At 38.5% G+C, this 27,114-nt stretch overlaps 2 protein-coding genes across 11 annotated transcripts in view; one reads left to right on the forward strand and one right to left on the reverse strand.

Annotated features, from left to right (window-relative positions):
* Positions 1-597, reverse strand: part of AGL (amylo-alpha-1,6-glucosidase and 4-alpha-glucanotransferase) — a 36,452-nt gene extending 35,855 nt beyond the window's left edge. The window contains exon 1 of one of the 2 annotated variants that reach the window (XM_014250658.2): positions 459-597. The gene's annotated coding sequence lies outside the window, so the exon portion shown is untranslated. The other variant, XM_014250657.2, reaches the window with a different exon arrangement.
* FRRS1 (ferric chelate reductase 1) lies at positions 156-25,784 on the forward strand. Of its 9 annotated transcripts, none has more exons than XM_014250661.2 (19): positions 156-237; positions 898-984; positions 1,657-1,857; positions 10,858-10,922; positions 13,456-13,651; positions 13,881-14,017; positions 14,645-14,739; positions 15,334-15,484; positions 16,303-16,482; positions 17,326-17,424; positions 17,944-18,091; positions 18,639-18,755; positions 19,545-19,660; positions 19,941-20,027; positions 20,984-21,081; positions 21,252-21,310; positions 22,066-22,209; positions 23,318-23,379; positions 23,481-25,784. In XM_014250661.2, exons 3-19 carry the CDS (start codon positions 1,800-1,802, stop codon positions 23,571-23,573), a joined length of 1,905 nt encoding a protein of 634 aa, XP_014106136.2. In that variant the 5' UTR covers positions 156-237; positions 898-984; positions 1,657-1,799; the 3' UTR covers positions 23,574-25,784. The 9 variants fall into 9 exon arrangements, with proteins under 9 accessions (XP_014106136.2, XP_087916796.1, XP_014106139.2 ...); XM_088060670.1 differs by having other exon boundaries at positions 174-282; positions 10,767-10,922; XM_014250664.2 differs by having other exon boundaries at positions 174-282.
* Positions 25,785-27,114: the final 1,330 nt, after the last annotated feature.

Here is a 27,114-nt window from a genome sequence, read left to right on the forward strand (position 1 = left end):
CCCGTCAGGTCCCGCCCCTCCGCTCTAGGCCCCACCCGGCCTCGTCCCTCCGGCCTTCGTCCCGCCCCGTCGATCTCGCCCCTCCGTTCCGGGCCCCGCCCTGCCCGGCCCTGCCCGGCCCCGTTCTTCCGCTCTCGGCCCCGCCCTGCCAAGCCGAGCCCGCCCCTTAGCTCCCGGTCCCGCACCTCCGGTGGCGGCCCCGCAAAGCGCGCCTTGAAGGGCGAGGATACCTTAGAGGTACCCCAGAGTTACCTCAGGGTTACCCCAGGCTTCTCCCAGAGGGTATGTCAGGGGCTCCCCCTTGCCCCGCGCTGTTGCGGCAGCGAGCGGGCTGATCTCCGCAAGCCTGGGCCCTGCAGACAGGTGGTACCTGTCTCCTACCTCAGCCTCTACAGCCACCACCTGCGCCTTTACGCTCGGCTGGTGCGCCGAGAGGTGTCCCTGCGGGGCCCGGGCACCTGAGTCCGGAGTTCTGTGCGGTTTAGTGGGCACTCTACTGAGGGCTAGGCGGCTTTAAAGGATGCCGGGAGTATCCCGGCCGATGCCTCTGGGCTCCGCCGTTCCTTGCCGTCACTGGAGTTCCGCTCCGCCGAGTTCCCTCAGCGTTCCCGCCCCGCTGCCTGAGGGCCGGCGCCCAGCTCCGGGCGGCCGGCTCCATCCTGATAGGCTGCGCTGCTGAAAAAAACATGATGTCAGCCAGAGTTTAAGTGCTATATATAGTGTGTGGACAAGACTACATACTCCGTGGATTTGTCTTTGACCAAGAGGTAGCATGGTTTCTAAAAAAATCCCAAACACCAGAACATCCCCCCCCTCACTCCGGCCGCCTTGTTTTGCAGCATACTGTCATCCGAACTGCTGACACCAGGCAGCCCTTACCATTGCTTTGTATTGCAGAACACCTGGGACGGTTGCTCCAGGCCTCTCACGACCGAAGTCATTAACTGCACCCCAGTGTAAAGGTCAGCCTTGCAGCTTTGGAAGGTCAGTCTATTTTTATTGCCTACAAATACGTTAAAAAAAAAGTGCTTCTCAATTTACAGTCAGATAGGACTGTGTTATACTGAGTTTGCTTTTCCTTTTTTTTCTTCTTCTCAAAGGTGGTGTATCTTGTGGAACTGGAAGGAGTCTGCAAAACAATTCAGGCTTAACCACTTACTGCCAGGCATCCCATGCATACCCTTATAAGTGTATTTTACTGCAGGGTGTTCATACAATTACAGTGCGTTTAGGGGAAGTCCAAAGGTCTTGATATTCATGGAAATGCTTCCACTCATTTCAAACTGAAGGTTTTTTAATCATTTGGTAGCTTTTCTCCTTTATTTTCTCTTTCACTTGCTCATCTCTCTGAAAATGTCAAGAAATCTATTTGTTCATCATTACAGTTAATGTTTTTTGACATTACTGAGAAAGATTTTCATTCTGGTGTAGGTGAATACAAGTTGTTGTATGCCCTTGACATATATTAGGATTCCTAGACAGAATGAGGGAAAAAAGGAAAAGTACCCTTGTGAGTGCAGTTCCCTTAAGATTCACCTCATCAAGGCTCATTCAGATATGATTCAGATGTGATACTTAAAATTTGAGTTATTTCACATGGCTATTTCCTGAGTGCCCAGTAGAATTCTCCCATTGTCTGTCCTTTGTCTTTTCCAGCCCCCTTATTCTTTACTCAGCTTGCTGGCCTGCATTCATATACAGGACAGACTTGCACCTAGCAGAACCCTGGCTCTCCTGGTGTGCTGGCTGTTTCCTCTGAATTGGATGTGTCCGAGAAAAGAAGATGATACAACATAGGAATGGGAAATACAAGAAGCTTCAACAGTTATGGAAGTCATAGGAACAAAACCAACAGAGGTAACTGAAAGAGATCTGGACCATCTTTTTTCTAGGGTCCTCTGCAATCTTCAGTACCTTGAAGTGACTGCAGCTGGTCTGCCACAAAGCCTTGCTCAAGTCTTTTCCTCCAGGCTTGCTGTTGTCCTGTCACATACTACAAATGGGCTGGCATTTAGAAATTTCATGAGGTGCTTACACAGAGAGCAGCTCTAAGAGACGGAGAGCAAATAATGCCTTTGTAGCCAAGTCTTCTGCATAAATAGTTATCCTAAAATGCATGTTGAATACTTTGTGAAAAGCAAGATAGGAACCAAAAGGTTATTGTTGAAGACAGTTTCTCTCCTGTTACTAAGTTTTAAAATGTGGCTCTTTTGATTTCTGTACTCCATACAGAAACTCACCCTACCCTTACTAAGTTTGCACTGGCACATCTCTGTGTGCATATATCACATACTATGCATTGAAACAGATTTTGAAATGTACCCAGTTTTATGAAAAAGATTTGTTTTTAGTGTCTTGGACAAAAATTGTTAGGAAACTAATCCTGAGCCAGTTATTTTGACATCATATGTGGCTGTAGCTAAACCAGATGTCAACAGTGTAAATAAAGGCCTTGATTCACAACACAGCAAAAAAAAAAATTTCCTAGGTACTGTGAAATAACTTAATAATTGGAACAGTATAATTTAATTTGCATTCAATTCAGTGTAAAAAAAATACTGTTTCAAAGATAATGAATGTTGCAGGTCTCTTGATGAAGTTAATCAGGAACAGAGCAGACTTCTCTAATCCTTTCTCCATCGGCATCATCTCTTGTGCTGGCCTACCCCTTATATTGTGTCTGTGTTCATTTACCAGATGTAAATTGAGCAATTTTTCTCTGTATGGAAACCACACCAGCAACACATGAATGCACTAGTGCTACATTTGAGGATTGCACTTTTGTCTAGAACATAGCCAACACCAACTGAGCATTTGCTATACTGGCATCTAAGAGGTGGTTTTCACAGTGCCATTTAATCTTCAGTTTGCAGTTTCTCTGTGTGTGATTATGATATACCACAGCAGGAAATGATCAATAGTTGCTTCAGAATAAGAGTTCATATCGTATCAATGTTAGTCATCAGGAAATAATTTTGCAGCATTTTTGAATGGACCCATACTGGAATTCTTCAGTCCTTTTACATGCACCTTCCTAGTGGTCCTCTTTTCTTGCCTCCTGTTTTGTAACACAAAACAGGAGGCAAGAACTGTTCTGTGTTTGCAGAGCACTTTTCCTAGTAGTGGTGTCAATACACTTTGGAGAGCTTTTCACCAGGTGTCACATCTCACTAATGTTATATTGCTTATGTTTTAAAGGGTAAAAGTACTCTAAGTACTTTCAAAGGGTAAAAAATACTCTAAGTTCCCACACTGTAAAGTGTGAAAACTTAGAGTATTTACATGTTGGCAGTGATTTTTCTATTTTTAGTAACAGAAAAACAATTCCCAATAACAATAGTAAAAGCCAACTGGCGCAGAGGGAACTTAACTGAACATCTAACTAAAATTAAAAGCAGATTCCTTTGGCCTGTGTACGGGAAATAAGAGACTTTATAAAATTTAAAGTGAGCACATTTTTTCTCAATGCTCTACACTCATGCTCTGAAATTCATTAATTAACACTGTGTTATTGTTTAAACAATAAGAAGCTTAAGAGGTGTTGGGTCTTCTATCTAGCTTTTGTTTTCTAATGGACATTTCTCAACCAGAAATGCAATCTTGCAAGAAAGTTCCTTTTCTTTAAAACTGTCTCTGCAGTTTGGTTAAACTTCAGTCTTTTCTGAGTTAGAGCTTTGCTATGCAGGGACTGAAAAGAGAAGCTTTCTTAGACAGTTACATGCTCAGCAGAAATTTGGATATGTTCTTGGACAATAGAATCTAGCATTGAGTGAAAATGTTAGTGAGAACATTGACACAATCACCTATAGCTTTTTTTAAAAAGTCCCTTCTAAATGGCTAAACATATTGCAATATCCTGATGGGCAGTGAATAAATGATAGGCTGGAATGAAAATGTTTATTTAAGTCAGAAATCATTGGAGATGGAGGGGCTAGAACACAAACCTATTTAGTTTGTCCTTACTGGCCTTCCATGTAAGACAGTGTTGGTTTGACCTTTCAAATATTAACGTTTTGGGTTTGTTTTCAGTTCCAGTTTGGCCATTCTTTTACTGTGTGGCCTCAAACAATCAATGCTCTAACATCCACAAAAAGTTAATTTTTAATAGAGTTTAATTTATAATAGAAAATTGTAAAATTCAATGCAAATATCTTTAAGAGGACCATATAAAATGTCATTAAAGGTAGCTTTTCACATAAGTGCTGAGATTTAAGACTCCAATGGATCTATTCCTAAATGAACTGTAGCAGTGTCTTATCAAGCAGATCTATTTCCTCCTCAAAAATAAATCTTCAGACTGTCTCTTGCACTCCATCTCCTTTATGATGCTTCTTTCTAAAAAATCAAACTATACTGAGAATACCATTAATATTTTCCTAGTCCATTAAAATAATCCTTAAATCTTACCTAGATAGGACTTCGAGTTCAAGTGGTAACCAACTGATTTTGCTTTTTTGTTCTATATATTTCACATCTTATTTTTAATCAAATAAATAATTACATTAAGTTATCTGCAAGCTAATACTGGGGACTGTAGTTCTGCTCTTTAATCTTTCAGTGCAGGCAGAATTCAAGCCAGGGTAATTTGAGCAGGCTAACATGGTGTAATATATTGCAGAAGGAAAATATTTCACCAAATGTATGGCTACCGCAAGCATTTGTTTTAAAAGATATTAAACATGAGCAGGAAGAACAAGGAAGAAGATATGAGTGGTTTGCACTAGAGTGCTACAAAGCTGGAATTCAGACTGGCAAATCTTTTTTGCTATACAGCAATCAGAGCACAACAACATTTACAGTTGAACCATCTCCAGATGCTGCTACCAGAAAATGAAAGTCCTTAGTGTTTGTCTCACTGATATCATCAGGTCATTTGGTTATCCATGAGATTAAGTTTTGGATTACTGATGACAGGTTGTTTACCCGTAACTGGGCAGTGGTTCCTATGTGAACACCCACAACCTAGGAATTACTTCTGTATTTTGGGACAAACTGCTGCTACTGTCCAGATTTTTTGAGTATCCTACCTCTGCACAAAGCACTGGCTCTCCATTTCAGCTGGAGGAATTAATGTCTCATACAATACAACAGCTTTGATATTTTGCTTCTGAGAAAATTTGGAATGTCCCTGGAGGTACTGGATTCCAAAGTGACCATGTACTATCTTGACTGTGCAGGAGGCAGCTTTCCATAGCATGTCTGGACTGGGACGCTTTACACCTTGCTTGATATTCCCCTGTGCTCATCAATCAAGGATTGCTGCTTACAGCACTTGAAAACTGGTGCAAAACAATCTTCTATCCCTTATTCTTCTCACAGCTCACAATGTTGGATGTGCCTTTTACTAGCTCTGTTATGGTGTGACCAATTTATTAGCTTTTGAAAGTCTCTGCAAACATTCAGGTGAGACTTGGTAAAGTAACAGCTAAAATCCCTGCAGCCCTTCCCATGGAGACTCAAACCATCACCACATGGTTCCTCCTCCGGGCACTGGGCATGTACTAACTAGAACGTTGCCACAACTAACAGTGCTGTGCATCATCCCTCCAGCAGGACTGCTTGTGCTTGAACCCAGAGCAGCTGCAAAACCCACAGGTGTGCTGGGTCTGAACAAAGAATGCATTTAGAAACCATGGAGGAGTCATGTTAGGAGCTGCTGAGAAAAGGTGAAGAAATGGAAATGGGTTGTCTGTGAAAGGATTTTCAAGATGAGATGAAAAAGGGTAGGAAAATTAATTCCTTATCCAAATGAAAGGGCAGAAGAAAAAAGATGGGGGGCAATGGTGGAATTTATTTTGGCTGGCAAAGAAACTGACAAGTGTGTGAGATAACGTTGTACATGATTTCAATTAATCTTAGCTTCACATTACGAATTTTGTAATCGCGTCTAAAGTGCCTTACACTGAAACACTTGCAGGTCAATGCCTTTGCCAGCAAGCTCTTTGCTCCCTGTAAAGCAGAACAATAAAAACTTATAAAATCTTGCTGATATAATAAAATCAATAATTTAAAAAAGCATCACAGCAATGGTCAGAAAATAAAGAAAACTCAAATTTAATAATGCAGTACTTTTATCAGATAAAACTTGATTGTGTGCAACAGATAAAGCACTGGCCCACATCACCTGAATGGCGTGAAATGATTTTACTGAAGTCCTTTATCAATTTATGTGTGTTGTGCACTGCATAATTGGAGACTCTCAGAAAAGTGACAGGTTGTGTGTTATTTTCTCGTAACACCTATACAGACCTGTCTCAAATTGATATCAGGGAACCAATCTTAAATATTTTGTTTCAGATAAGCAAGGAAGTACTTTTTTTTTTTTTTTTTAAAAATCTATTTAAGTCAAAGTGAATACATATTTTGGTAGAAAGCTATGGGGCAGGAACTTCACCTGTTGTGTCAGAATAGAGATGCGAAACCAAAGCAAGTTTCTGTGCAATCGACTGGCAAACCTTACTTGACTGATTGGCTACTGCCACCAGGCGGCTTTTTACAGTCATTGACTGAAAACTGTAAAATGCCTTTTACCTCTAGGTAAACAAGTATTTCCATATAAATACGGTTCCAAGTCTGAATTTTATGTGTGACATAAAAAATTTTAAAAATAACGTGAAGAACCAAAAACTGCATACAGTAGAAGGAAATTTCGGAGCATAAGGGGAATACTTTAATCTAGTTTGTAAATTAAAATTAAGTTGGTAAAACAGGTAGGTGTGAAACAGTGCCAAAGCTCAAGGGAAGATAAATTATTAATTATAGGGAAAAATATCTCATCCTACATTGTGACTTTATCATAATTTATTTCCTTTTAGATGGTAAGGATTGTTTCAAGGACTCAACATCCCCCTCTCTTTGTGACAAAACCCCCCCACCATATGTAAATCGGTTTGATAGGAAGAATTCTTCATATCGAAGATAAAAATATTGTTAATTCCCTAATACATCTTTAACTAAGAAAATAATGCCAGAAAGCTTGAAAAATGCTGAAAGCTTGAAAAATCTTGGAATGCATAGTCTTATATATGTAGTTTACATGAGAGAGGGGAGTAAATATTTGTGCTAGGACTGTTATCTTCAGAGAAGGCCTAGTATCCAGCATGTATGTAGCCAAATCCAAATGAACTTTTTCAAATAGATTTCAGTATTTCAAAATAGGTAACACTAGCAACAAAAAATTCTTTGATCCAGTTATCCATCGTCAAAACAATCCGATAGAGATGCAACCTTTTTGCACATCACTGAATTTGAACTCCAGTGATGTTTTATGGTGATAACCTTGCTAGTAACATAGAGCTCAATGCCGTTATATGAAACTTGAGCAAAGTTTGACCTAAAATGCCACAGTTTTGCTGAATAGTTAGCTTAATACCTGAGAGGAAAGTTGATTAGAAGGAATCACATAGTAACATGGGTTCTCTTCAATGGCTTATTGTTTTCCATGTAGTTTTGGGCTTAAAAAATAGAATAGCTATCAGTATAAACCTTGGACTGCACAATAGTTAATTTCCAAAATTACATATATTTACTTAATTGCTTTCTCGGTTGTTAAGCAAGAGAAATTCCTCTTTATATACTTGGAATGAAGTCTCCTCTATTAAATTCCCATTGCTTTCAATATTATAAACTTTCACTTACTTTCCTAAGTGTCTACAATAAACCATGCAAAAAAACTCATCATCTTCTTTTCATGTCAGATGTGCCCTTCGTTTGCCACTTGATGTCCTCATCCTCTGACACAGGTGAATAGCAGGTTACAGAGCTTTGTCTCTTCAGGCTTGCAGGAGGATTCAAACCCACCCCCCAGCCCTCTATGTCTGTCTCATTTGGTTAAGTTAGAACATTTGCTTTTTAATAAATACAGAGCTGTTATGAACACACTAACAACAGTTGCAGTACGCTTTACAAAGAAGATGTAGCTGTGGACTTCTTATAGTTCATATACCCTAATGCATTCTATTTACTTTATACTGGATATGACACTAACAAATTAGCATGCAGTACCCTTTCATAGAAAGATTTTCATTAAGACTTCAGAACTACTGATTTTATTATTTTTTTAAGGAGACTGGTATGTTTGAAAAGACTCCTTCCAGGTGGATTAATGATTGCCCATGCAGTAGTATGGGGACTTGTACTCAGTAGTTACAGAGTTAGTTAATCTTCTCCCTGGTTCTCTTGGTGTTTTCTTGGCTTTCTTGCTTTATAGCTCTTTAGCTCTTTACAGCTTTTTAGCTCTTTTAGCTCTTTTAACATTTTTTGAAATAAGAGAAGCTATACAATGATAAGCAAAACAGTATTCCTCCCTTACCCTCTTTACTTTTCACAGAAAAATGATTTTTTTCTTCTTAAACTCTGATTACCATTTCCAACAGAATTGTAGCTTACATTTTTATCCCTCCTCATGAGTCTTAATGAGGAAATTACTTCCTCATATATTTATTGATATATATTGTAAAGTATCAGACATATATACCCCATTTTGTCAATGAGCCAAGACCCTAAAATAATATCTTAAGATATTTGTATATTAATTCCACTATACTCAGTGAAAGTTACGAACCTAAATATTGTCAAGAATACTGGTTCGTCTGGTCACCAGTTTTCTTACTGTAAATATATTTATATTATTATTTGTCTTACTAATAGTGCATCTGTATTAGTTTAAAACACACAAGCACGTAATAAAGCATCTATGTACTTAGGCCTGCAATTGTATCAAACTTTTTCATGTAAGGGAACTTTATGAATGTAGTTGTAAACAGATTTTTTTTCCCCCAGCTAGGGGGAAATAGCCATATTTCACTTCAAGCTATTGCTTATGCATTTTGTTTCTTAAGTTACTGAACACCAAGTGACATCTCAGCTTCCCAGTGACTCCCATGAACACGATAATACAAGTGTAACAGTCAAATAATATTTCTGATTAGGCAAAGTAATCCCTTATTGTTTTTCACATTAAATATATTTCTTAATATTGTATCACAGGTTAATGCTGCTTTTATAGAAACTGAGAAAAGTGAACGCTGACAGAGCATTTCTTAGTCTGCTATATTTTAGTAGATAGTTTTGTGGTTTTTTTAAAAAATATTATCGAATTAATAGTACTAAGATCTCTAGAACTACTCACAACTACTAGTACACAATTGAATCACTAGAGCTCTCCAGTACAGGTGTTAATTTTAACAAAAACACAGTATTTCTGTGCTGTGGGAGGGCAAAATTCCCATTAGATTTTTAAGTAATTGTCATTTTATGCCACTTTGTGAGCAATTGAGAACTTGGATTTAAATACAGCAGTCAGAGAAGCCTGTGTAAGCAATTGTAGTTTCTGCCAGCAAAGTCCCAGTTACAGCCAGTATTTATTTGCTTTCTTGATAAGAAAGGCCCGATTTTGCAAGCCTTTATATGTGACCACCTTTGGGTCCACAGAACGGCACCGCTAATGAACTCTGTAAGCTATGACGAGGCCAATCTCCCAGTAAAACTCTGTTAACCCAGGACGGCCGTCCAGACCTCCAGCTCCAAAGAAATTAGGTGCCCTAGCAGCCTCCAGAGCCGCAGTTCCGGGGATTCCCGGCGGGCAGCACCTGGGGCGGGCACACGGAGCGGGCGCGGCTCCGCGCCCCGCCCGGCCGGGCCCTGCGCGCCCCCCGGGCCCCGCGTGCCGCCGCCCCCGCAGCCAGAAAGGCGCCGCGGCCGCGGCTGCAGCAGACCCAGGGGGCCACCTGGCTTCGCTGCACCGCTCAGCCTTTTCTGCCGCAGCAGAGAGGTGCCGGAGAGGAGAGTGGGGCTGAGGAGCTGCTGTAACTTTGTAGTAGTGCTTTGGTTAAACTGATGCCAGTGAGTGCACAAAGTGGATATTGCAAACTTTTTGGAAAGCGTATTTGCTTAATAGATTATCTGCAGTAGGTATGAAGCAAATTAAAATCTGGTGGCGTTTTTAAAGCCCCTTGTAACTGCTGCCTTTCATGCAAGATTTCTGAATTGCTTTAGAGAAAACTCCTAAACCTGTGTGCCTTAATGAGTAAAGGTAAGCTATGGCTTATTTTATCTGGAAGCCTTGCCATGTTCCTCTGGTATCTTTTTTGCTTCTTGTTATATGAATATTAGTTTCTTATTTTGTTTTCTGTTAATGTGCATAGGAGATGGCTCTATGATAACTGTGACAGTAAATATACTTACACTTTAGTTGAAGTTACAAACTGCATCTTTTTGGTCTTTAGGTCAGTTTCCAACTTTGGATTCTTCATATACATAAAAGTTTGCAAGGGTGGGGCCTTGAAGATTCTATGCAGACCAGCTGCCCGAGTAAAATCATTAAAGCAAACAAGTGAACAGGGCAAACTCCTTGCCTCTTGTTCGTTCTTGCTGAGATATATGGAAACAAGACAAAGTCACCATATTTTAAAAATCGTTTATTTTAAAATAAAGTTATCTCTTTGATAGGGAGTAAATGCATAGTGAGCTTTAAAATCATGCTGCAAATTTGTTGAAAATTGAGAAAGAAGTATTAAAAGTTGATTGTAGGTTTCCCCTGCCCATCCTTAACTGCACCAGAAGATAATTAAGTAATTACTTAGTGTGAAGCTCTTTGAGATCTGGGGAAGTGTCTGACAAAGTAAAGGAAGCTACAGAGTCAGTGCTTCATTACAGCATTCTGCATTTCAGCTGAAGTGTGGGGAAGCTGTAAAAAATATGTGCCTGGAGTAAAGATGCTCTGATAAAACTTACTTTTTTTGTGTGTGTACCGTTTCTTTTTTCAGACAAGCTTCCTGGGTACAGTAAAAGTTAATACAGTTAGATACAAGCCAAATAGAAGAGCTTACAAAATAATATAAGTTGTTTTATTACAAGCAGAGAATCAATCAATGGCAGTTTCACTCAGTCTTCGTCACTGTAACAGAAGGACTGGCTGTAAGGTAAGGACCTACACTCAAACTGTTACAAAAAATAATTTTGAAACATATATGCCCTTGAAATTCTGTTTCCTAGAAAGAACAAGATGCTGAGGTGTGTATGTTTTGTTGTTTTATGTGCATGAGTGGGTGTATTTTAAAAGTAATGAATTATTATGAATCCTTGCTCAGTCCAGCTGTTGTGAAATGACCATGTTTAACTAAGCAGAAGAGGCCAACCAAAGCTAAAGAGCAATTCTAATTCAGAGGGAGGTGACTCTTAGGCAGCAAGACTGTCTGGTTTCCCTTTGTAGGGGTTTATTTCTAAAGGAATGCATCATAAACCCCTTATATTAATATTGCTTATTTCCTTCAGGTGGCTCTTTTCTGTTTGCCCTCTTGTCTAATGGTGCTCAGGAGAAATTTCTGTTGATGGCAGTTTTTGTACCTTTGAGCTGACAGTATGTTTGCCTTGCCTGTTGTCTCATCTTTTCTTCCTCTCTAATATTAGTTTTAGATTTCACACCATGCAGCTAATGAAGTCAAACAGCTGGAAGAAGATAAGCTCTATGAAGAGATCCTGAGTTGGACTGTGTGCATTGTGCTGATGAGCAATTAGGTTACCATGGCTTTCTTAGCTGTTGATAGCTGCAGGGACTGTAGGAGTTGTTTTCAACACAGGAAGGAGCAACTTACTGCTCTCTGTTTATCCAAATATTTTTCAGATTTTGCTTGGTTTTTTTTTTGTTTGGTTTTTTTATTCTATTAATCTCTACTTAATCTTTTTCTGCCAGCTTTTGAGTCAGTTGAATCTGACAAGAATGTTTCTTGTTTCATTTTACATCCCTACCACATCCTCTGCTACTTAAAGCAGAATACTACCCTACTCTTTTTCTTGTCTCTGTGACATGCAGCCTTATTTCTCCTTGTTTTGAGAATTTCTCTGGTACATATAATTGTACTGAACCTTAGCCTTTAGCTTTCTATAGGCATCTTTAACTTGTGTATAAAATCAAGTAGATGTAAACTTTTGACAATTTGGAGAAGTGCTGGAACTATGAGGAAGTACTTTAACTAAATGCGAAAGATATTATCGTAACGTTATCTTGAATATTTGGGAGGAGTTGAATGTTGGGTTTTTATTTTCTAGTTCTTGAAACCTAACTGTGCAACACACTCTTACCTCTGATTTTCTTCTATTTAGTGGTGCAAGGTTGCTGAGGAGCCTATATGTTGAAGTACAAATATAGCATTGCCTTGGAAATTGTGGATTTCCATGTATGAGAACTTTGGAGGAGTTCATGTTGATGACTCCTGTTGTGTTAGACTTATGATGTGCCTTGTCTTCATTTGACTGCATTTTATGTATCAAGAGTTCAGTCTGAAATGGCTCTGTGTGTTTCTTATCTTCATGTCCATCCATGCTGTCAGGGAACTTCATAACATGATACTTCTTATCACTTGCTGCAAAATGGGCATGGCCCTTCCAGAAGGCTAACCAACGTGCCTGGTCCATGTTCCACCAGAGCTGATAACTCGCTTCATGTGCCTAAGGATTGAAAGGAAGTTTATCTCTGTTCTCCTTACCTTTTGGATGTGGAAACATTTTCTTTTGTTGGCTAAGGTGTTCTGTAAACCACAGTACAGCTGTAAGCCCTCCGTACTACTGTGCAGCAAAACAATTGCTACAGCTTTTATGAAAACAGTGTTGTGTTGGGACAAAACACTGTATAATCAAAGCTGAGGTTAAGGGGTCACATAACTGTTTTAGGATCTGGGGTCCTACCATCCCATGCCTTTCTTGCATGCTGTTCCCTTGAAAAGAGTGTGACAAACAATCCATTGTTTGACTAGTTGTCTAGAGGTCCAATATCCAAAAGGAAGGGTTCAAAGGAGAAGTCTTGTGCTTGTCTACAACAAGCATACATATTTCTTTTTCTAAATCTTCATACCAAATTCTCACTCTTGCATGTATAAAATTTATTTGTGGAATTTGCCAACTTGAGTTTTCCTGCAGAAAGAAGAACTTGTTACCGGGGAATTATTTGTCATATGTGAGGAAATAGACATGGGTTGTGGAAACAACAGGCAGTCTGTAATGATGCAAAATTTGAAACTATGATTAATAAAAGTGGGCTTGATACTAGCTGTGTAGTTCCTCAATACTGTTGACCTTTATATATCTGTGAAGCACATTTTAAGATCCATCTGTCCTGTGCAACTTGAAGTTTTTATTTTACTTTTTTTTGAGAGAGGACAGGAGAGGGATTGGCAAAAGACATTTTAAAAGTGCTGTCAAAATGCATGGAGGGAAATAATCCACCTAGCGGATGGAGGGATCAATCAACCACCTGTAGATAGCCTGAAATATGTTATCTGAAAATTTTAACAATGTCTGGCAGTTATCAGAAGCAGAAGTTATTCAGCAGCTGCGAATAAATGCTTTTTTTAAATATGGTTTTGTATTCTACCATTCAACTGATTCCTAAAGAGGAGTGGTGACCTATAATATAAGGATTCATTGTGTTTAACTACCTGTAAATTTTATTTTCTACAGATGGATGTGTCTGGTTTTTCTGTTGCTGTTTGGATGTTTGTTTGCCTCTATGCATCTGTGGTTGGCTATCCAAATGGAAAAGTAAGAGAAGCCTGTACTAGCATGGTACCCTGTCATGGTAGCTCTCCTCAGCTGTCACCTGAGCACACCATTGCAGTGAATGGGACTGAATTTAAACCAGGGGACAGCATAGAAGGTATTGTCAGTTATAGCTGAAGAGTTTAATTTATTGTTTCTTTGTATTATAGTATGTCTTTCCTCAGTTTTCTATACTGGATTTATCTAAGCAGTGGAATCTTGTTTCGGTAATCCATTAACCATCATTCAGTACTTGTAAAATGAGCATCTGGTAAGTCATTGTTGAAATACTTCCTTCTTCTTCTGGAGTAGAGTTAAACTTACTTCTGGTTTTTTTCTTGCTTTAGTTAATTTGTATGGACCAGATTTTGAAGGATTTTTCATACAAGCCCGGGATGCAGAACATCTGGATAGCCCTGCAGTTGGTTCTTTTGTGTTGGCTGACCGGAGACGTTCTCAGCTGCTGACATGTGGTCGTACCAAGGTAGACTCCAGTGCCTTAAAATGATTCACTGGGCACAGAGGGGCTTGTACTGGAATATGTCTGCAATAGGACAGAGCTAACCCATGTAATCTTGTTTGAATTCAGTGAGTCTCTGGGAAAATGGGTCCAACCTGGGGTATAAAGGCATGACTCACTGCAGCTCTGGACTGTTCTTATGAGCTGTTTAAACTGTCCTGGTGACAGAAGGCTGTTGACTGCTGCAGCAAGATGCAGCATTTGGTAATGCAAATTTTACACAATGAACATTGTGTATTCCTAATATTAAAAGGAGGAGCCATTGCACTGTCTCTTCATCCTCTTATTGTGAAAAAGTGGAGCATTTCCTTACTAAGAAAACATCACTATTTCTGCATAAATACTGCAGGCACCTCTACCTCATTGGTGGAGTCTTCTGGACTGAAAGTCATTCCTTTTACTCTTGAAGCTTGTTAGTATGACTAAGTTGCAGTGCTACACCTCACTTGAGCTGATTGTGACTGACTGAGGAAAAGCCAGTTGCACTGGGGTTGTGCAGCGTCTGTAAGATTTAGTTGCGGACTCTGCTGATTGTGTTAAATAACAAAATGTGTATCCACTATGTAATTCTTGATATGTGTGTGTTTCCAGAATTCCGCTGTCAGTCACACAAGTAAAGCAAAAAAGAAAGACATAAAAGTTTATTGGGTTGCCCCTGGAGATGCTCCAAAACATGTACAGTTTCTGTAAGTAAACCTAATATCAATTCTAATTTATTAAAATGCAGCTGAAAAGCCCTTGGGCCTGAATATTCAACACCCCTTATTTGCTGCAGAAACTTTTTAGAGAGAGCTTGATTTTTTTTTTTTTGAATTTTATTTTATTTTTTCTTTCCCCAGGGAAAGTATAAGAGGATTTGGAGACTGTGTTTTCTTTAGTTTTTCTAGCTACTTTCTCACTTCTCGTACCTGCAATATACACTGTTAAGAATCTTTTTCTTTGCTGCACCTAACCAAATGATATGTATATTCTTCTCTTAGACTACTAGCTTTTTGTGAACTACAGGATAAAAGCAACTCTTCTCTGAAGTTCTAATCAATGCCATAGGCATGAATGTTTCTTATATCCACTGCAGCATGTGGTATTATGTTTTAAAATTCTTTTTCTACTGAGATTTAAGATATTTTCCTACTCCAGAAAATGGTAGAGGCCTCAATAAAGATGAGTTTTACAAATTGTGTGAACTATAGTTTCTTCTTTTTTTTTTCTTTTTAAAGTAGCAGGTGGCTATAAATGTATACAGTGATGATTCTGTGTGTGCTGTGTTTTTTTTTTTTAAGAGTGACAGTTGTGAAGAAATACAGGATTTTCTGGGTAAAGATTCCAGGTCCCATTGTTTCCCAGCCTGATGTCCTCTCCCCAACACCACCTTTGCATGCAACGTCAGAGGCTATGTCAGCTTCACACCCAGTTTCCTACATATCAAAGCCAGTAAGTAATTATAAAGCTAAATTGGGCTTTCTTTAATGCTTGTGATGAATGGAATTTAATGAGATGACATTGATACAGCCTATTAACAGAAAATGTGAGATGGTGGATGAGCAGCTGATATCTAAGGCTAAGAACATGATAGCTACCCTTAATTGAGTTGCCTGAACTTTGCAGGGTCAAATGTTCTCGTGCTGCACACAGATCAGAAATTAACAGAACATTTAGAAATTAATGATCAGAAAATATTGTGCATACTGGTCATGAGAGATGAGAAAAGACTTAATCTGGTCTTGACTCATGACTTCCTATTTAGCAACTGCGGCTCAGAAGCTTTCTTCTCGGAGTTCATCTGTTACTGACTTCTGTTACTGAGTCTTGAATGGATCAAGCAAGCATTGCTGTTTGATCCAGGATAACTGTGACTTAAAATCAATATATTTTCTCAATGTGTATCAGTGGAGTTTCTACTTTAAAAAGCAAGCATAATGCTGTAGTACCCTTCTTCTCTTTCTCATCTTACAGTTGATATTACCTCTCCAACTACTAAACCAGAGGAAGTTTTTTTCTGAACTTCTTACTGACTTCCGATGTTATTCTATTTTAATGTCTTTAAAGTGGAAATTTAAATCAAATTTATCTTGGAATTCACCATTATTTTACTTGGTAGTCCTAGGGTAATTGTAGACATGGTTTAAGAGATTGGTGTGTTGACATAATGATGTTGTTCCTTGTATGCTTTTTATCTACCATGGGTAGAAAGGAGGAAGAGAATATAAACTCTCATTGCTCACAAATTATTTGTTTTCTTAATTGTTTAGTTTAGTGCATCAAGTTGTGGAATTATGAAGTTCTGCGTTAGGAACCCTACAAACTGTGATCCTGGAAGTGCGTCCTGTTTTTTTCTATCGTTCCAACAAGAGGAGAGCTCAGTTTTTATTGAAATGAGTGGTCCAAGTGAAGGATATTTAGCATTTGCATTTTCCCATGACCAGTGGATGGTGAGTGTTCTATTTTATTTTCCATAGTTGTTTTTGTGATGTTAATAAAGTTTGAATGGAAATGCATATGGAAAATAGAACAAGGTGTGGTTCTCCCATAGTGCAAAAACATAGGTTTTTTTCTTATAGGTGGATATTCACTTTTCACACATATTCACAGTTATCTCAGGACTGAATAATTGCAGTAGAATTTCCCTATGGATATCTCTTATGGCAGAATTCAGCCTGTCTGACTGAAATTTCTGGTTAAATCAATCTTTATTTACCCATTAAAAAAATCTTACCCCTCAGAAGATGGGTTGTTCTGAAAACCATTTGCATTTGATCCTTGAATGTTACTTATATACAAACAGTCTTAAAGATGTTTAAAGATGCTTCATTCTAAATTATGTTAAAGTGAAAGGATGATGCTGTTGACAAATGCATAATCTATAAGCTACTTGTTGCACAAAGGAGATGTGCAGGAACACTTGGTTCTTAACAACACTTTTTTACAGCTGTGGAGGAAAAAAATCTTGTATCTGAAGAGGATGTTTAAAGAGCTCCAACATCCATCTCTAGTCTAGTTAATTTAGTAAATTCTAAATAATGAAAGAAACTTCTGATAATGTGGTTGTTACTCTGGGAGGGGAGTGTGAATCATAATGCATGTTTCTATGTGTCATCTCCTTGACAATATGGTTTCTCAGTAATAATACTGGTATGTTTGAAAAATGGGAAATAACAGCTTGATAACTACAGAAATCTCTCAGGTCTTGCTGCTTTTATTAAGTCAAAGAGTTTTCGAAGACTGCCAGTAGTATTTTTATTAGGCTATAGATATTTTTCTTTTCAACTCTGCAGGGTGGTGATGATGCTTACCTGTGTGTTAATGAGGATCACCATGTTCATGTGAGCGCTGCCCGTCTGAAGGAGCGAAGTCATCCTCTCTTGGATTCAGAGGTACATTTTAAAACAAGTCAGACACTTTCACAGATGTAGCTTTGAAGTAAGGTATGCTGCTGCGTTGTGCTTTTCTTTTGCACAGCAGGTGTAAATACTGAGGTGGATCCAGAATTCTCTAAGGTGAGATTGGCTGGGCTCTTACTTCCTAGAAAATGTTAACTTTGGAAGTCTGAATTTAATGTGTAAAGATAGTCACATGATGGGAGCTTAGTCTATTTAGAAACTTTGTGCTTAATATTGGTCTGTCCCTTTGCTAGAACTGCAGCTGCAACTGGTATGTCCTGGATTAAACATTATTATGGGCTGTAAAAATTAGTTACAACCAATTCAAACCATAAGTTGCTATTTTGACTTGCTGTGACATACCTCTTGCATGCCAATTTAGAAGGGACCCCCCCTTCCCTCGATCATTTGCTTTTTTCTTTATATATCAGTGCTTCTCTTGTAGGGTTACTTTTAAGCCAATTACTCTGCCAGTCTGAAAACACTGGGTATTAAATATCTCCTGTTTTACAGAATTCCCTTGAAGAAGTGTCATGGAGGCTTGCAGATGGCCTTCTTCAATGTTCTTTCAGAAGGAGTATTCGTCTCCCTGCTTATAAAGGGAGATTTAATCTGGATACCAGTTACTACATCTTTCTGGCAGATGGGGAAGCTAGTGAAGGTAAACTTGACTTACATATGGTTGCTTTTCATTTAACAGCTCCAAATGAGTTAGTAACCCTTCTGTAAGATATAGCTTAGATAAGAATATGTGTCCAAACTAAGGTTTCCAAGTTTGAGGCCTTTAATTTAGTCACCTTTACTGCTTCTCTGGATCATGGGTTTGCTTGTGGAAGTTATTGTACATTTACTCATATATGTGTGTTGTATGCTCACTTGATGTTAGGAACCAATAACTTCTTGAGAACTGGCCACATCTTTTTTTATTTTTTTAATGGAAACTAGAATCAAAGGGAATTATTCTTCATGTCTTGTGTATGTAGTGGAGGAAAGAAGGTATTTACTGTAGCTGGGTGAGTTGCATTTTGCACATGAAGCATGCAGGATAGCTTAGGTGATGTTAGGTTCTTACCATATTGTGTGTTAGTTTGTATGATTATGTGCAGTGGTCCACAACAGGGCTTGAGTTCATGAATGAGGAATGAGGGCACACTTACAAGTGTGCTGGCTTTCATTAGCAAGAAATAAACCACTTTGTCATTGCTCAGGTGGGCTCATATACAAACATCATCGTCAGCCCCTTGTCACCAATGGACTGTACAATGTCACGGGTCTTCCTCAGGATATTGGAGGTTCCCGGGCCCCACGGCTTATCAAGGCTCATGGTAAGCTGCAGTTTCTAGTTTTGTCTTCCAGTTTTAGACTTGGTGAGACTGGAGGGTTATTGCAGAGTTGGTATTCCCTCATGTCTTTCTGGCATTTACGTTGTATATTCTGTTGACTAGTGAGATCTGATACTGCTGGCAGAGTGAAATTACTAATTTTTTGTTTCAAGAGCTGTGTTGAAAGATTCTTTTTGCCCAGGAAAATGAACTCGCCCTTGCTCTTTCCCTTAAATTTGTAATTTGGACTTGTTTATCTCTTTCTTTCTATTTCAAGTTGTAGTTGCATTTTTGATTTAGTTCTATTTGAAATGAGAAACCACTTGACTGGCAGTCTGGAGCCACTGAAGTTAATGGGAATTTTTTTCTCCCACACTACTGGACTTTAATGAAGGTCTGTGGTAGAACTGCCACTCATTCTTTGTCACACAGATTGTAGCAATGTCATCTTTCATCCTCTGATGTCTGAGTTGGTGATAGAATGGTTTCTCTCACCAGTATGTACAAAGTGTGGTGTGAAACTTAGCATGTGTGAAATGTGCAGTAGTCAGAGCTGCTCTGTTGTGTTATGCGGGCAAAGTATGATTATCTTTTACATGGATATCTTGGTCCTCTAGCAAGATAAAGGTTATGAAGCTGTAGCCTGAACCAGGTGATATCTTTTTAATCATGGGTAAATTCTGACCATGTGCGTATGGACTAAACTATTACATAGTCTTGGAAGTTGTATTCATGTGCACTTAAGTTACCTATCATTTACCTTGTTGGTTTGTTTGTTTTTTCTATTTTCAGGAGCACTAATGTTTGTTGCTTGGATTACCACAGTTAGTATTGGTGTTATTGTTGCACGATTCTTCAAACCTGTCTGGTCTCATTCATTCCTACTTGGAAAGGAGTTGTGGTTTCAGGTGGGCAGAATCTCCACCTATCTCCAGCTGTATTTTCTGGCATTATTGCAAGTAGAATTATAAACCACTAGATCCAAGAAATAGACTAAACATGCTATGATTTACATCTTTCTTTAATCCTGTAAAGTGGAACAATTAAAAATCATAAGTTCACCTACTTTAGTAGTGAAGATAAAGTCTAAAGTAGGGATTAATAATACTTTAACTATAGATCTAATTAATTTCTTTTAATGTATTAAGAAAGCTGTAGAGTTTCTAAAAGCAAACTTAACTTTTCTAGGTGCATCGTATGCTTATGTTAGTCACAGTCATGCTGACAAGCATTTCTTTTGTGTTGCCTTTTGCATACCGAGGAGGTTGGAGCCAAGTAAGTGTGTACTTTTTGTCTTGTTGGTAACTCAGAGGTAGAGGTGGGACTAAATGAATGAGGAAGTCCGCTGACAACTAATATGTTATGACTATTTCTAAGCAAATTTCTTTTTGCTTAGATGCATCTTTCTTTTTGAAAAATGTTCTTAAGCAGGCTGATTTCAAATCCTAGCAACACACCAGAGGAATATTGTCTCCTTTAAACTACAGTTGAAAACTTTCAGTGTTTTCCTTCCTTCCTCTTTCTCCTAAAAAAATTCCTTGCTTGCAGTATTTTTATGTGCTGTTTTGGTCTTACTGTTTCCTTAGAGAATATGAATTTGTGAGGGGAGTAAGGGTGTGATGGCTGACATATTAGCATGGTAAACCTGCTGGGAATAAGTTTTTGTGAACTTAGACATAATTGCATCTGCTGATAAGTGTAGTCCAGATCAGTAGCTAGATAGAGATTATATACCTGTTGCTGTCACCTGTATTCTACTTGATGCAAGGTGACATCAAAAGCTGGAAAGTCTAAAGAGTATCTGAATTCAAGGTGGGAGAATTACAGTCACATGTGTGTGAAGTAGGGAAATTGAATAAAATGTTTTAGGGTGAGAGAGAAGACCAGTGCTGGGAAGAGTTATAAAATAGGCTTATCCTGAAGACACAGGTTTGAGGCTGGGGAGCTTGGACTCTGGCTTTTATAGTCATATTAGTCTGATCTTCAGCTGGTAGAATTTCTCAATAAAGCCAAAAGGTGGGACAAACCCTGAGCAGATGTACCAGTGTGTCTGCTACTAAGGCAAACAATCTCCATGTGGCTGCAGGGCAGCTTATTGTGTCCTGTTGCCTCTGCCAGTGCTGCTCCACTGTAACTTACTAATACAAGAAAAAATAAAATTTGCAACTTTTTGGTGTCTTTTCTGTCTGTTTATATAGATATTATATTTAAGAAAAATGTCCTCTGTTTAGCAAGCAGGTTTTCATCCTTATCTTGGCTGTGCTGTGATGGCTTTGACAATCTTTCAACCACTTATGGCAGGTTTCAGACCATCTCGTCACGCGCCAAGGTACAACTGATTCATTAAATTACAGCCACAGGAATTCAATGTGACTTTCTTTAAACATTCTTTTTAAAATGGAAAGCTTTTACAGCTTGAAAGTAGGCAAAAATGTTCTTTGATTTCTGCCCCTTTCCTCCACCTATGTAATCAATAAAATGTTTTTCATTGTTTTGCAGGAGGCAGTTGTTTAACTGGTTTCACTGGAGTACTGGTACAACAGCTAGAATATTAGCTGGTGAGTAGAATAGTTGTAACTCCCATTTAACTGATTTAAAGGAGCTTTGTCCTTCGTCTGGGCTGTTGTTCTTCTAAACCATCTATGGACATCCAGTCCAGGCGTGTCTGAAGTGCCTTTTTCTTGGCCAACTTTTCTGTGAATTTTAAGGGGCCATTGGATACAACTTAGAAATAAAGTGACTTTAAAATCAAGGGAATTACTGACAAATCTGAAATTTCTCTGTAATAAGGACCTGTCCTTACCTTCATAATTTTTTTTTGTCTTGGAAGATATGAGCGTTCTTACAGTAGCATACTTCAATGTTATTGAATGGGAGACAGGAATTTCACTTACAGATCCAGAAGTTTAATTCTAATAATTCTAATCCAGGGTTTAATTCTAATAATAGAGGCAAGCTTCCACAGGAACCTTAAATACTAATATTGTGGTGACTGTTCTTGTTGGTAGACACAGATGCTGGTGTTTGTGTGGCTGTAATGTGATGGGGCACTAAGCAGGGTGAAAATTATCTCGGCCTTTTTCTTCCTCGTAGGCCCTCACAATACTAGAACCCCAAAACAACCCCACCCAAACAACCCCCATCCCACACCAGAAAACCCTCAACAACTTTCAGCTGTATGAACTCCTTTAACCTCATTCCTCAAGCAGTTTTAGGTAATTAATGGGAAATCTATTTACAAAAGCATTGAGAGCATTTTTAAAGCACACTGGCACATTCTTATTGGTTTTTTTATCTTGTTTTTACTGAGTAGTTGTGACTATGTTCTTGGGAATGGATCTGCGTGCACTTGACCTGCCAGACCCATGGGACACCTATGCAATGATTGGCTTTATAGCTTGGCATGTTGGTACTGATGTTCTGCTGGAAATACACAGCTACTGTCTTGTTCGTAAAGGTACAAACCTAGCACAACTCCTCTTATCCCCTTGCTTGCTGAGCATAAAACCAGTGTGGATTGAATTTCAGAAGGTCTTTGGCCTCTAACATGGATGCTGAAAGGGAGTAAGTCTTGAGTAATAGTATCCTATCTTCTGTAGACAAATGAATATGAAAGAAAAACAGTTTTCAAGACAAAACTGTTCTAGAAGAGTGGGTTTTGTGCTATTTTAAATGGTAGCTTTTCATTTCTCAAACCACAGTTCATAGGGGACTGAAATGTGCGGACTGAAATGCGTAAGTATTTTGTGAGACTCTTATTTTTTGCCATAATTTTGATCCCAGATGGGTTAAATCCAGATTAATTCATGCAGATTTAATCTGCATTTAACTGTTGATAAATTGCTGTTATTGCAGGAGCAAGTTTGAATGCTTGCCATTTTGACTAACTGGGGAAGGAATATGAAATCCTGACTCCAATATGTCTAGGGAAGAGAGGGGTAGTAACTTAATTAGAAATTGTTATCTTCTCTGGTTGGTGTCACGGAGAGGAGCTGACTGCACACGTGAATGACCTGGGTCTAAGGCTGAGATGAGACAGCTGCAGAATTGAAGAAGTGTGATTAACTGTCTGTATAAGGTGGCATGTGGAGGGGGAGTGATTATAAAAGATGTGAATTTGAATTTTACTGCAGTAATTGCTTACTAGAAATAGGGAAATCAACTTGAAATGGTTGGACAATGAGTGTTCACATGTTAGCTAGTGAAAATACTTCTTAATTAAATCCAGTTATCTCAAAATACAAAAAGAAAAGGTGTTAGCTCAAAACTCAGTGTTTTGATTATTCAATCTAGCAAAAGAGACAAAATGTTTTTTGACTTCAATGTTCAGAATTTACTTTTTGTAGGTCAGCTCCAGAATAATTTTTAATTTGTGCTGCAAGCGTGATAGCAACAGGTCATGAAATGTCAAATGAGACTTCCAAGTCCTTTTTCAGATTGGATGCTGTATAAGACTTAGTCATAGGATTAAGACTTTGGCATCAAATGAAGACTTTGGTATAAAAATGAAAATCCCCTTCCTCTTAAGATCAGGCTTGACTTCTCTTTTTTCTTCCCATGAACAGCTGAAGTGATAGAGGATGACAGAGTACAGATACTTCAGTCACTAACATCTGCAGAAGCAGAGGTGAGTCACAATTTGGTAACTACTGTGAGATGGGATGATTCTTTGTTTAACCCAATAAAACGACTGACTGTTCAGTGACTTTTCTTCCCCTTTTCTTGCAGGGTCGTCTGTTTAAACAGATTGTGTTAGCCATCTATGTCTGTGGAAATATAGTATTCCTTGTTGCCTTCCTGATAGCAATCAACCAAGTATGAAATAAGTATTTGAGAATTGTGACAAAATACTGTGCAGTTGAAAAATCTGCAAGAAATACCTTTTATTACAACTTTTTTCTCAACATGTCCTTTTTTTTTCAACATCCCTGAAGATGTAATCGAAGAATAACTGCACGTGCATGTCATGCTCAGTGTTAGGGAGGTCTGGAATTCAAATTTAGAGAGGAATACTGCAGTCCTACAAAAGCTGTCTTCTGATGGGACTCTTAATGAACCTTTTCCTGAGTAAAGAATGAAAGCTCTACTTTTTAAGCACACTAGTTTTATAGGTTAAGAGGAGATTGAGAAGGTGTGCTGAAAATGTTATTTTGATAGTTCCCTAAACCTTTTGTGAATATTGTTGGGGGAACTGGTAAGATATGACTGATCCAGATCAGTCTGTCCACTTTATGTTCTCATAATATGTGATGTGCCAGCTTCCTGCTCTTGACAGTCTTGTGCATAAGGAAATCCCTAACCAGACAAGCCTTGAAACTTGGTGAAAAATTGTCACAAATGCAGGTTGATGCATGAGCTAAATAGATAAAAGTAAAATGCAAAAAGCACTGTCTGCTCTAAGAGCAGTGTATTTACACAACAAATATAGGAGTTTGGGAACTTCAGTCCTTTAGTAAAACCACCATTTGCCTCATTCAAAATACTGCTCTGTCTCAACCCTCTTGGTGCTTCTAAATCATAAAGAGAAAACATGTTTTAAATATAAATGCATTAAAACCTATTCTAACTTATCCCAAATTCAAACCTTCTTCAGCTAGGAAGAACCTATCTGTGTTTGTAGATTTCTGTTTTACTGTCTTTGGTTGCTTTGAATTACTTGACTGTGTGAATAAGATGTCTTTATACCAATTGATGCTTTAGTGGGAATGAAAATACTTGCTCTGGAACGTTGCAGTTGTATTTGTGCTATTGAGCAAAACATAAATTGGGAGCTAGATCAGGAAAAGCAGCTTCTGCTAGTGTTAAGTGAGAGCCCTTTGATCTGGCATATCTAGAAGACAGAACTATAAGAATTATGTAACAATTCTGCAAGAATATTGGAGGGCAATTTTTTAGACAACAAAAGGTTTCTGCTAATATATGAACTAGGTACAGAGACTAGAAAGAAACTATATTTAACTTTTTTGGTTCATGGTTTGTCTAAGTATGGAAGGATACTCTTGAAAGGGCATTTTTAAAATGAAACCTTAATACACTGTGCAGTTACGGTGCTTTGCAGTTGTTACGTGGCTCTAAACAGCTTGCTCCCACACATTTTCATTTTTCTTACTGGAAAATACTGATTTTGAGTTGCAACAACTGAAAGTACATTTTTAGGCTAGGGCTACTAAGGCAGCTGGGAATGAAGGTGTTGGGAGTATTGGATAGAATAGTGAGTAGTGAGGCCTGACTTGGTATAGACTTTCACAGCAACATCTCTACAACTGTGGCCAGCTCTAAAATACTTGTAGGTGTGGGTCAGGTGGTGGTTTCCTGCAGTTACCAAAGCTGTCTGCTCTCTCTCTTCCTCCACCTTCCCAAGTCCATAGTGCAGCCTGTTGCATGGACAGGTAATATTCAGGAAGCTACGTGTTTGTTTGTAGTCAGTGATCTTTCTGGCTGCTCAGATATCTGATTTAGCCATAAGGGCATTTATGGAGCTGGGGTTAATCCCTTTGTCAGCAGCAGCTGACTGCCAGTGAGTCCAAGGTGAATCATCTCCCTTAGAAAAGTCATGTGCAGATTGGGAAAGGGGGACTGCCAAGAAATGAGTTACACAGTTGGCCCCATGCTTCTTGTCCTTCAGCCTGGGTTGTGAGTGTAGGGTTTTTTTAGAGAACTCTGATCTCAAAAGCCTGGGAATCTCAGGCTCATCTACTGTTAAAATCTTGTGGGACTCTCATCTGCTGTGAGTTTATGGAAGAAAAATCACTCAACCTAGGCATGATTGATGGCTTTTTAAATTAAGAGTAATGCCAGATCCTTTCTGTAATACAAAAGCTGTACTGAGGCTTGTTTAATTTACATGTAACAATGAACATGGGTTTTAAAACATGAATGTAAATATCTCAATGGAAGTTCTTGTCCTTTTTAGTAATGTGAAAATGCTGTCACAAGGAAACTAGGAAAGTCTTGCCTAGGAGCAGAATGGATTGTCTCTTTTTTGTAGATGTTGTTTTATACATTAAACTATGTAAATCCTTCCTGGAGAAATGATTATTGAAATTGAATGTTAAAATAGTTTAACTTTTTAAAGGAGTTTCTTTTCCTCAAGAAGAAAAAAACCGTCCTTGTTCCACATGTAATTCAACTTCAAAATTGGCAAAATTGTCAGTTGCTCTGGATAACTTTCTTCTTCTACTTCTTGCAGTATTGTCTAGTTTCTTATGGGAGCCCTTATGTGCAGTATTGTAACTTAAATTGATGGAAAAACTTGCTAATTTTACCTAATTTCTGTTCTCACCACCACTCCTGCCCTTTTCCTGAATAACTAGTTAGAGGAATTAATGTGTCATTGTATTCTAGTGTCTTCCAAAGTTTTTTGTGTACTCCTTTGAAAAAAAATCTGTGGAGGGGTTTGATATTGGCAGGAACATAGATGTCAGGTAGAAATTTGTGATTAGTGTCACAAGTAGTTTATTGTTTTGATTGTTAGGTGCAGCCTCCAAATACCGGTCATCTGCTCTTGGCTTAGCTACAAGTCACGTCATTTGCCTGTGTGCACTTTGAACTAAAATTACTTGGTTCAAATGCAATGGAGTTCACACCTACTTTGTTTTACTTTTAGTAATTTTTAGCTAGTTGACATTTCAGGCTGCAGCACGAACCACGAAAAGGTGTATTTAATTTCTCCTTCTTACACTGAGTGCTACATTGTTTCCTGTTTCATAAAAAAAATCACAAAATGGGGAGACTCCCAGTTTTGTGTAATAATGGCCATGTTTTAGCTTTACCCAGGGAAGCCTAAGGAGAGATTGCCTGTTTTGTGTTCCATCAGTTTGTAACACTACGTGGCGCCCTTGTTCAAATAACAGCACTTCTGTTCTGCTCGCTTTCTGTAAACTGTCAGCGAGAGGTTGACATGTAGAGGCTTTCCAAAATAGGAAGCGTTCCTAAATGAACTAATTGGAAAAATTCTCAAGGTGTATTAAGGTATTATTAAAGTATTATTATTTTATTAAAGGTATTATTAAGGTATTATTAAAAAACTCAATCTTTAAATTCAAGCCAACTCATACAGATAGACATTCTGGAATGGGTGTTTGCTTGATATCCATACTTGAGCTTTTGTTTGAGCAGGTATGGATAGTTTTCTTTTGTCATGTGGGTCTTGTCCTTTTGCAGACAACTGAAGATGAACAGCGATCACTAAGGGGAAACTGCAGTATTCTGCATTTCTGTGCAGAAGTTAATACCTCAGTGGTGTTAGACCTTTGGTGCAGCCTGTAGTAAGTGGTGTCCAAGTGAATGGAAGGATGGTTAACAGGGATGATCTGCTAGTAGGTCTGAGAAACTCTGCTCACATAAATCTGATTCATTCTCT

The sequence above is a fragment of the Pseudopodoces humilis genome, chromosome 10, assembly GCF_049639895.1.
Source record: "Pseudopodoces humilis isolate 2021_Gansu_Grassland_sample_001 chromosome 10, ASM4963989v1, whole genome shotgun sequence".
Classification (NCBI taxonomy): Eukaryota; Metazoa; Chordata; class Aves; order Passeriformes; family Paridae; genus Pseudopodoces; species Pseudopodoces humilis.